Source organism: Maylandia zebra, linkage group LG18, assembly GCF_041146795.1.
Source record: "Maylandia zebra isolate NMK-2024a linkage group LG18, Mzebra_GT3a, whole genome shotgun sequence".
NCBI classification, from domain to species: Eukaryota; Metazoa; Chordata; class Actinopteri; order Cichliformes; family Cichlidae; genus Maylandia; species Maylandia zebra.
The window spans coordinates 29,689,920-29,701,110 of NC_135184.1; the positions used below are offsets into that span (position 1 = coordinate 29,689,920).

Here is an 11,191-nt window from a genome sequence, read left to right on the forward strand (position 1 = left end):
TTTCCTGACTCCAAATAAAGAGCACTTGCCACTAAATACTTGCAAAACAAAAATTAAAATTAGTTAGCGTAAAACGTTATCAAGCGTGTGTGCTTTATGTTTTCATTTGACCGCTTCTGTTTCGCTTTTTGCGCGGTACGTGGTATTTTCAATCAGGCATTCCCGACAGACGCATACAAACAGTGCGTCACTATACTTGACCACCGTGGGGAAGTACGCCATTTTGGCTCAAACAAAGTCAGCTATATTTTATCCCCGTTAAGATGATATAAGTTGTTTTCGTGGGGTTTTTTTCTGTTAAAAATCTACAGGGCATGACTTTGCTTTCCACAAGTTAACGTTTGATGCAAGTGTAACATTTTCTCGTTTTTAGAGCGTGCACGCAGTTAGTAATGATTAAAAGTCACAGCTGAGCTGTACTGTAAGCCAAGCTAACTTAACATTTAGCTGTGCTGTTGCTGTTTGTTGTGACTGTGTGTGCAATGGGTGGCTGCTCCGCTCCAAACTGCTCCAATTCAACCAGCATAGGCAAGCAGCTGTTTCGGTTCCCCAAAGACCCTGTGCGGAAGAAGAAATGGGTGGTGAACTGTCGACGGGACTTTGAACCAACTCCTCACTCCAGACTCTGTCAAGTAAGTTTACAACATAGTAATAGAAAAAAAGTAGAACCAAATCTAAACAGACTAGAATCATGGATTAATTGAATAAATAGAATTAGGATTTATATATTTATTCACCGGATAATTATCTTCTGAGTTCAGCTAATTGTCAATCTTTAACCTTTTGTCATAATATCTATAATTCATGTCTTTTGGTTTTTCATTATTTTGATTCAGTGTATGTCTTCTTTGCACTTGCTTCATTTCTTTAAGGACCATTTTGAGCAGAGCCAGTTTGAGGAAATAGCCAGGTCTCCAGCTGGGGGGAAGAAGCTGAAACCTAATGCTATCCCCACTCTGTTCAATGTTGGAGAACCTCCCTACCCCGCATTCACGGTTCCCTACATCCTGCACCCTTTGAAACCTGAGCCAGGTACTGGAAATCTAAGGTGTAAAGTTGCTCTGGATCCTTTTTACTCTGATTAGAATTGAATTCAATGGATGGATTTTTGGTGAACTACAAAATGCTTGCTGTGTATGAAAGGTCACGACACTTACTGTATAGTTGTCTGTTATCTCTTACTTTTCACATCATGAACTGCTGTAGAAAGCATTTCTATTGGAAAATACAGTAAAAACAGCCCAACAACACATTGCACATAAGCAGTGTTGTCTGGTTGCTCGTAAATGTAGATGAGCATTTTGCAGAAAAAATAGAAATGTTTGTCTCAACAGAAAAACCCAGAAGTTCTATGTACAGTTATTGCTCCATGTCTGCAGAAATATTTAAGAAGATATCTTCTTGTTTGGATGTTTTTCTACTCTAGTTCTCAGAAATTTAATTGCACTTTTTTCCCTTGTGTTTTGGTGTAGTGGAGAAGGAGCTGAATTTCGGGGATCATGGCTATGCCAGACGCACCCCTTTGCCTGGCTTAGAGGAGGAAGATGCGGACAGAACATCTGAAGATCAGCAGCCCTGCACACATTGCCAGCTGCTTAGGAAACAGCTGGAGCAGGAGATGCAACACACTGCAAGGCTACAGAAAGAGGTAGGACAGCTGATGACTTCCCCTGCAAATCAAAGCCTGGTCTGTTGGGCTTCTTTTTTTTTTTTTGGAGAGCATTGTAAGGTTTTATTGCGTTATGCAAATTATTATGAAAGTTGTTACAAAATAATGAGTGTTATGTGCAATAAAATGGCCCAAACTAACCATACACTCCTGTTTCTGTCAGGCTGAAGAGATGAAGAAGCGTCTTTATCGACTTGACCGGCTTGAAAAGGGTCTTCAGAATTTTCTGTATGAGGATCAGATCCGAGCCCTGTCACTCACCAAACGCTCCCGACGTGCTGTCTGGTCTCCGGAGACAATCCTGAAAGCCCGGAATATCCGCTGTGCAGTTGGCACCAAGGGGTACGAGTACCTGAGAGAGATTGGTTACCCGTTACCCTCCTATAGGACTCTGTGTAACCGTTTGGAGACTAAGATCATGGTGACGACTGATATGAGCTGCGAGGAGCTGGCAGAGCTAGGCCTGGGGCTCATGGCCACCTGCGACAGTCCCCCTGAAGTTGGAGATAATGATGAGGAAGAACTGATAGGTGTTTTGTCTTCTTAGCAGTTTGTGTGAATTGCTAAAGACTAAAGCTGAATTATTGTGCTTTGTATCTCCTCCTTGAATGACTTGACGTGAATTTGCTTTTGTTATGTCAACTGGTTGCACTCTCAAATGCTTATATGCGTGTGATCAGCTGATAAGAGATGCTCAGGCTAGCCTACAGTTTTACTTGTAGTATTTTCTCCCCACCCTGCTGTTATCCCATCTAGAATCAGATACAGATTTTTTTTTTTCAGGTCCCTGATGCCAAAGAGGTATTGATAAAAATATAAGCTTTGGTGTTGGTGCGTGGCATTAAGAGAATCTATTTGAAACAGCTTAAATCTCAGCTTCCTTTAGCTTGACTAAAATGCAGAATAGGTGCTCGGCAAAATCCAACTACCATCATGAGACCAGAGGTGGTAGGGGAAACAGTGAAGCTTATTACAAGTGAAACAAGACTTTCCACCAGAAGACTGCATTTCCTGCTTTGGAGCTAGATGTTTACTAATGAGTTCAACATAGGGGAAGATTGGGTTAAAATCAAGTGAGCCCTTAACAATGATAAGCATACACATTGAGACGTGGGGCTAAGAGTATAGTGTGCATTAAAATCTGATATGTCATGAGTTGTTAAACAATTCTCGATATAAAAGCAACTGAGAGCAACGAGCACCAAAAGCAAAGGACACTGATACGGCAGAACAGCAGGAAACAGGGATGGACCTCTGAAAATGCTGACCCACTGTGAGCTTGAACATGTGCAGAGCATGTGTACCATGTAGCTTGTTACTGATTGTAGTTGAGAATTGTTTAGAGGAGTCATTTGCGCAAACCCTGACAAGTTTGATGCTTGTGTTTTTAAAGTCAAGTGTCTCTGAGCTTGGCTGATATTTGCTGGCTCTGTTTACATGTATAATAAAATTAGCATTTGGAATATTTAACTTTATTTAAGTTTCATATAGACACATCTCATTACAGAGTGTTCCCTCGACATTGTGATTTTTTTTTTTTCTTATTTATTTTCAATCTTTTTGTTTTGGTTTGTTTTTTGTTTTTTTGGGTGGGATGTAAAGCACATGATTTATGTCTTTAACCATAACATGGGTTTAGTATCAAACTATATTGTTCAATCATACCTCTCCAGTTTAAGCATTAATAAAACTGAATTTCTGTACCTTATTTTGGTCACATGTACACAACTGAGACCCTCGCTGTTTTTCAAGAAGGTTCCAAAAACGATGTATGGAAAAGGAAATAAGAGTAAATCCTGCACTGGTGAATAACCTAATTTTGCACTACAGTGTAAATTTCACTCTGAGAATTTCCCCTTTGCTCTGTTTTGAAGTGTTCAAATTTTCTGGATAGTTTAAGTCAACCTCAAAATTTATACAGAAGCTTGAATATATACATACTTCAACTAATATTTTATTAAATGTCCCTTAGCAAGTTGTACCTCAACCAGACAGCTTTGGTAGCTGTTTCCATTGGTACGGACATGACTTTTAATCCACAAATTGTCGATACTGTTGAGTGTTTTGGGAAGGCCATTCTGGCAGCTTAATGTTGGCCTGCTTTGTGTGTTTGAGATCATGTCATGTTGGAACAACCAATTATGTCCATGTTTCAACCGTCTAGCTGTTAATTTGTGATGTTGAGACTCCAATACATTTGGGTCCATTTGGAGGCAGTCCTCTCTCATTATTCGGTCCACTTTGTGCAAAGTACCAGTACCACTGGCAGTAAAACAAACCCAGAGGATGATGCTACCATCACCATACTTCACCACTGGTACAATGTTCTTAAGTTGAAAGTCTCTCCTTTACTCCTCCAAACATACCTCTTGTCACTGAGGCCAACAGGCTCAGCCTTTGTCTTGTCTTACCATAAAACCTTTCTGCAGAAAGCCTCCATTTCTCATTCATGAGTGAGGCTCAAGTTGCTGATTTTGAAGCAGAGGCTTCTTTCTTGGTTGGCATCCACTCCCATGGCAATGTAAAAATCTCTCCTCTGTGCACAGTGACCCCGGTGTTCCAGCAGTTCCCAGTTCATAGCAAATGCGAACATTAGTGGTTCTTAACCAGTTTCCTCTCATTTGAGGGGGACAGTTTAGGTCTACTATCAGACCTTAACAAAGCAGTCGACCAACTTCTACTTTTGATAGTTGTTTGCGAGGTTATTATAGTTCACTTAAACTAGATGTGGAAACACACTTAACAATTTTATTAACTGAAACAGAAATAAAAACTTGCAAAAAAAGATTAAAGTAACATGATTTTGTGAATTTGGAAAACTAGCTAAAATATAAATAAAAAAACAGGAAAATACTTAGTTTTGGTACGTTACTGGTAAAACTCGACTATTGAGGTATTGGATGGAGGTCTGTGGGTTTTTTTGTGATACTCATTTTCCTAAATCTTGCCTCTGATATATACCCTTTATACAATAATAACAAAAAAGACTACAAAAACTAATAAAAACTCAATTAAATTAAAAGCGAAAAGTTAAAATAAAAATAAAACCTAATTTATAAAATACATAACTATAATACCTGAGTTCCTGAGACCTTCTGGCCAATACAGTAAACATTACCTTTGTACACCGGCAAAGAGAAACTCCCAGTTGTGCTCAATTATGATCCCCAACAAGAAGTCGAAAGACATTGTAGAACCTTGAGCAATACTTATTAAAAGATTTAAATGAATGCATGTATCTATTTGAGCCTGTATGTATAATTTTGATCCTGTGTGGATCAGAGAAAATCCAATAAATTTAAACTTGTGCACCGGAATCTTTTTTTTCTAAAAGTCATTAAGGTAATGCTGTAACTGTAAGATCATCCGTATAACAGTTCAAAGAAGTCGTTAAAAGCCCCAAATGACTATGACATTCATGCTCATGAGTGGATGGAAACTTCTGACTGCAGCTATACACGTTCTCCATGTCAGGCAGCTCACAGTAACAGTTAACATTGGATGCTAGAATAAAAATGAAAGCATATTAATTTACTAGTGATAAAACTTAAACCCAAGTCTCATTAAATCCCACTGTTGTAACTTAATCTCAGGTCATGTGTGTTACTTTTCCCCACATAAAACAAACAGCTACCCAGGTTGGACTTTGAGCAAATCGGTAACATAAAAGCCAATATATTTATTTACATTGCAACTGGCTTGTATATAAATGTATATAAATGTACACTGTATATAAATGCCACTTGTTTTGCACATATTCAACTCTGTATATTTTATATATTTTATTATTATTATTATTATTATTTTATTTTATTTTTTTACTATTTAATTTGTAAAAATGTGTATACACACACACACACACACACACACACACACACACACACGTAGGAAAATATTTAGTATACACATCCAGAAATGCATACACTATTATATATTGTACATATATTTATTAGTTTCAGGTTGGCCATTCTTGTATTTTGCTCGTTTGTGTTGTTGTGTTTGCACATCTCTGTTGCTTGTGGGGCTCGCACACAAGAATTTCACTCGCATGTGCTGTGCCAGTGTGCCTGCACATGTGATGTGACAATAAAAAGTGATTTGATTTGATTTGTTAACCTTCAATGGCAAGAAAACTTTAAGTCAGTGTAAACAGATGATCTTGTATTTTTCTACATTTTTGAAGATTAACCATCAACTTTGCAAAGTTCACACAAAGCATGGTCTTCGTGCTCATCCCTATTTATTGATCAAACAGCTCTTTTTAGTAAATTTTTTCAAGTTGAGTCTTTCATGTTGATTATCACTGATTTTTGGCCTTTGAGCTCTTTCTTAAATGGTTCCCTGTGTTTGTTTGTCATGGTGGCATTCACCTTTGCACACTCTAAAGCTTGGCTCGCATAGGTAGGTAACTATGATTGAGCAGCTGAAAAACTGCATGTTTACTGTGTTCACCAGCTTTTTATAGTGTAATGTGGAGTTAACATCTGATATTTAACACCACACACAAAGTACAACAGAGGTGGGTGGTAATGTTTTCGGTTTTAAAGAGTAAGAGTGGGCTCAGTAAAAACCTTTGGATACCCTTGTAGCACCAAGGGTAGATTTCATTCTCAAGGAAAGTCTGCACTAAATCTCACTCATCGTAACTAAATCTAAATTATCCAAATATTATTTTTACATTTTTTCTCAAAACCACATGATCTTCACATAGTGCTACAGCCTAGATGAGTCCGTGCTATAGCCTAGAAGTCGAATTACCAAAAATGTGCAGGGAATCGAGGAACCATGAATATCATGTTTCATATCGGTCCACTCAATAGTTATAACCACCTAATCAATAACTGCTTGTTCAGTCAACAAGGTAACCAGAATTTTGTGGTAGTCCATTAAATTAATAAAGAGTGTGATTTTACTCAAATTTACTTGCATTCAAATAAAGTCCTTTGTTTAGTTTCTCTCTCTCACACATACACTCTCTCTCTCTCCCCCCTCTCCTTCTGTCTCTGTCTCTGTTTGATTTGGGGGAAGTGCTAGTCAGCCTCAAAGGCTTTAAAAACAACAGGGGTTTACTGTCTGCATGTGTGGGTCGCAGAACAGAGAAAGAGAAAAGGTAAGATCATCTTTTTGGGCTTAAAGTGTTTGTTTTTAAGGCTTTAAGTCTTTTGTTCTGAAGGTCAAACATATTAACTATTGTAGGGGTGTTTTTTGTGGAATTCCAACTAATGCAGTTTAACCACAGAGATCTGTTCCTGTCTTGTACACTTTAATACTTGTTATACATCTAAACATTTAAATTAGGAGAGGAAAAGAAATGGCGACCCGAAAAGGCTTTAATTATCTAACAAAAGTGATCCAGATCACGTTGAAACAGAGAGACAGTACACTCTGAGTCTGTCTCTGTCTGTCTTTGCTTTGATGCTTGCATGTTCTCCATGTGCCCCAAAATACCTCTGTGCCCGCTGTTTACCCCGGCTCTTTTTGCAGATTATCTTCGCATGTAAAGACAGACACAATGATGTTTTGCTCTTTTAATTATTTTTGGATCAGACTGAGCGCTACTGATTGAACCCCAGACTGCCTAGTCTGCATGTGCTATCTCCTTTTCCCTGACTTTGTGCCACAAAGCCTTGGAAAAGATTTTTTCTCTTCACTTCTTCACATCAGGTGCAAAAAAATTGTTGTTTTTGTTTTTTCAATTATTGCACAATGTCTTTCTTGTCAGGTAGATACAGTCCAGGCTGCCAGGGAGAGACAATGGGCTCTCTCTTGATGTTGTGGCTGTTCGCAGCATTGCCAGGCCTGCTGTGGGCCTCACACAGCACTCTGATTGTGGAGGGGGACAATGATGCCTCCAGGATCTGCAAACCTGCCCCCCAGTGGGACATTAAGGGATATGCACCCATGCGAGACCTGTTGGGAAACGTGGCTGTAGTGGCGCTGCTGAAGGCTGCCTGACAGTTCTGCCTCAGGCAGGCATCCAAGTAAGAAAGTTGTAATAGTTAAAACTCCTATGTTTAAGTTTTATTTTGAAGAGTAAACCCATTAACCAGTTGTATGTATTTTTTTACTGGCTTCTTAATAATACAATTTTCTCTATAGTCTTGTTATTTTCTGAAACACTATTTCCCGATAGTCCTCAAATTTGTATTTTAGTTTAAAAAAAGTCATTTTAAATAGACTTCTAGATAGCATGTTGTTAAAGGAAAAACAGAAAAGGAATCCACACCATCTTTATACAGACCTTAAATCTCTCATGTGTTTACTGAAATTGCTCGGATACAACATTACAGTATACCAATATTAACAATATAAGAAGAATTATGTATTATTAGACCATATAATCCGAGCTGATTTTTTTGTCTTATTTTGAAGAGTAAAATTAAGAAAAATGTAAAACAAACATGATCTTTGTACAAAAGGTGTTCTTGTGGAGAGACAGTTGCTCAGAATTCCTCTTATAAGCCTCTGAACATGATTCTGCTGCACAATTAGTGTAGTAAAGATTTATCATCCTTTTATTTTTTTTCTCTTAAAACTTGAAGACAGACAAGCCCTCCGTGTTCCTTGAGTCGAGGCTTTGACGTCCTGTGATTCTAGAAAAACCTTTTCCAACTGTCCAGATTAACAGCGATGTGAGATTATACCCAGCTCTCTATCTTCTCTTCCATCTGTTCATCCGTAGAATTGGAGGCCTGCGTGATAGGCTGAATCGCAGCAACATGACTGAGGTGTCTTTCATAATAGTAAATGAGCGTGACGCTCATTCCAGAGCAATGTATTGGGAGCTGAAGAGAAGTGCTCCCACCGGGGTCCCCGTGTTTCAGCAGCAACCTCTTCAAAATGACGTGTGGGAGGCTCTGGACGGAGACAAAGATGACTTCCTGGTTTATGACAGGTGAGATGAACCTGCCCTCATGACATTTACCTCATATTTTTGATTTTATTTAGGGCAAAACACTTTAAATGTTTGAACTTTGCTTTAAATCATGCATGTGAACGGTTACATAGATAGCAGGACTTAAAACAGGGTAATGTAGATAATGGTATGATGTGTACATGAAGGAGTAGAGGAGAGAACATGTATAAAACCCCATGCAGACGGAAAAAGTTGTTCTTCCTTTAGTTCCACACACATTTCATATTTATATGCATCATGTGGACGTTATGAATTTGAGTTTCAATTCTCCCTCTCTTTCTGCTTCATTTTCTCCAGGTGTGGTCTCCTCACCTTTCATATAGTGATGCCTTACAGTTTTCTGCATCACCCATTCGTAGAGGCTGCAATCAGAGCAACTTATCAGAAAAATATCTGTAACTGCACTGTGAGTGATCAGTGGAAAAATGTGTGCGAAATGAATGAAGTCCAATGTTATAGTTCACAGAACTAATCAACAGACCCGGGCGTACCCCGTCATTTATCCTATGACATCTGGGATGAATGGATGCATGGAAGGATGGATGGATGAAGGAATGGAAGGATAGATGGATGAAGGAATGGAAGGATGGATGGATGGAAAGATGGGTAGATGGTTGGATGAATGGATGGATGAATGAATTCATGGAACGATAGATAGATGTATGAATGAAAGGATGGATGGATGGATGGATGGATGGATGGATGGATGGATGGATGGATGGATGGATGGATGGATGGTTTAATGAATGAATGGATGGATGGATGGATGGATGGATGGATGGATGGATGGATGGATGGATGGATGAACTGAAGGATGAATGGATGGATGGTTGGACGGATGGATGGATCGTTGGATGAATGGAGGAATGAATGAATGAATGGAAGGATAGATAGATGGATCAATGGATGGATAGATGGATGACTGGATGGGTGGATGACTAGATGGATGGATGAATGGATGGAAGGATGGATGAATGGATGGAAAGATGGGTGGATGGTTGGATGAAAGGATGGAAGGATGGATGGATGACTAGATTGGTGGATGAATGGATGCCTGAATGGATGGATGAATGAATGAATGGATGGAGGAATGGATAAACTACACAATATTTTTATGTTCTGTAATGTTTCCTTTTCATAGTGAGGAACTGGCAAGGAATTGTTGGTCAGCTTCACATTAACTTGACTGGGATTTATTGGTAGATTGGCCTCTTGTAGTTAGTTGAGTTGTCTTGAGTTGGCCCTAAATATTGGGAATAAAACTGGTTTGATTGAAAAAAAAAAACAGGAAAAAGTAGAAATTGGGTTTTAAGAACAGCAGAGCATTTCACAGAAATGAGGCTGACTAAAAACAAGGTAGAGATTATTAATCAGAAACATTAGCTAATGTTAATGATAGCTAATAGCAAGTTGATAACATTTTACTACATCAGTGTTGTGCCATTACTTCAATATGCTGCCGCCAAGTGGCCGAAATAAATGTGACAATTGTGAGTGTGATGCAGCTTTAACTCAAGAATAATGAATATGGTGTGTGTGACTGTGTATTCCTCTTTTCCAGCATAATTCTACTTCATCTGTCGGTGGTAACAACATCAGAAAGAATGGCACAGCTCAGCTTGTTGACGAAGGTTCAGAAGTGGCAGACACAGCTTCTGGAGGGACTCACCACCACCACCACCACGACCATCATCATGATGACCCCCCCTCTCATCAACACCACCACGATCAACATTCCAGTCACCAGAATCAGTCGCTACATCAGCAGGATCAGGGTGATTCTACTTCTCATCACCACCACCACCATTCCCCCCATCAGCAGCACCAACATGATCATTAATCTGGCAGCAGCACTGATAACTAACATTTGTAATTTGCTTTAGTGTAGTTTGATTAGAATCTGAATGTTTTTTGTGCATTTTTATTTTATTGTATTGTCTAATTAAGCAGTGATTATACTGTGGTTTGTCTCCTGGCATTTCCACACTCCACATCTCTGTGTGGATAAAGTAACCATTCTCCACCATCTCCTCACATTAATGAAGTCCGCAGTGTAAAAGCTGCTTGCAGAAAACTGTGGATGGATGTGTGTGGTGAGATGGGATGGATCAAGAGTTACTGTCACCCACACAGAGCCAGGGGAGGGTGTGCAATGCTGCTGAGCAAACCTCTGTCAGATTACTGTTTAAAGGGGATATTACTACCATTAATAGCATGATTCATGATGAATATTTGTAGTGATTTGTGTGTGCTAATTGTTCTTTGCTGCAACTTTTCATTTAAGGAATACAGGAGGTTATTTAAAACTGAGTATACTAATCATATGTAATTATTAGACACTGTGTTGCATGTAGAAGACATTCATAGTATTCGCTTCTGTTTGACCCACCTTATCCACTACAGGCTTAGCCCACACTGTTATTCACTGCATGTTTGCTGTGTGACTCATGTTTCTTCTTATGAATTCAGAGTGTGGAAAGAAACTATAAATTGTTTTGTTTAAAAAAGCAGATATAGAGACCAAGTGATTTTTATTAAAAATTAACATTAAAATTGACTCTTCTGTCTTACGTCTATGGTATGTGTCCTTTTTAACTTTAGTAATT

The 11,191-nt window shown here is 38.8% G+C and overlaps 2 protein-coding genes across 3 annotated transcripts; both read left to right on the plus strand.

Moving 5' to 3' along the window:
• The first annotated feature begins 182 nt into the window (after nt 1–182).
• Nucleotides 183–3,377, plus strand: si:ch73-382f3.1 (uncharacterized). Its single transcript, XM_004565322.5, has 4 exons — nt 183–632; nt 873–1,032; nt 1,473–1,648; nt 1,833–3,377. The coding sequence occupies exons 1-4, from the start codon at nt 483–485 to the stop codon at nt 2,214–2,216; spliced, it is 870 nt and encodes a 289-aa protein (XP_004565379.1). The 5' UTR covers nt 183–482; the 3' UTR covers nt 2,217–3,377.
• A 3,291-nt stretch (nt 3,378–6,668) lies between these two features.
• selenop2 (selenoprotein P2) lies at nt 6,669–11,155 on the plus strand. 2 transcript variants are annotated; one of them, XM_023153304.2, is made up of 5 exons: nt 6,669–6,779; nt 7,392–7,650; nt 8,352–8,564; nt 8,883–8,991; nt 10,147–11,155. In XM_023153304.2, exons 2-5 carry the CDS (start codon nt 7,424–7,426, stop codon nt 10,423–10,425), a joined length of 828 nt encoding a protein of 275 aa, XP_023009072.1. In that variant the 5' UTR covers nt 6,669–6,779; nt 7,392–7,423; the 3' UTR covers nt 10,426–11,155. The 2 variants fall into 2 exon arrangements, with proteins under 2 accessions (XP_023009072.1, XP_024661944.1); XM_024806176.2 differs by having other exon boundaries at nt 6,689–6,779; nt 7,396–7,650.
• Nucleotides 11,156–11,191: the final 36 nt, after the last annotated feature.

Coding starts and splice junctions, on each gene's coding strand:
- si:ch73-382f3.1 (XM_004565322.5), top strand. CDS start 483: ATGGGTGGCTGCTCCGCTCCAAACTGCTCCAATTCAACCAGCATAGGC. Junction 633..872: donor CTCACTCCAGACTCTGTCAA/GTAAGTTTACAA, acceptor CATTTCTTTAAG/GACCATTTTGAGCAGAGCCA. Junction 1,033..1,472: donor CCCTTTGAAACCTGAGCCAG/GTACTGGAAATC, acceptor GTTTTGGTGTAG/TGGAGAAGGAGCTGAATTTC.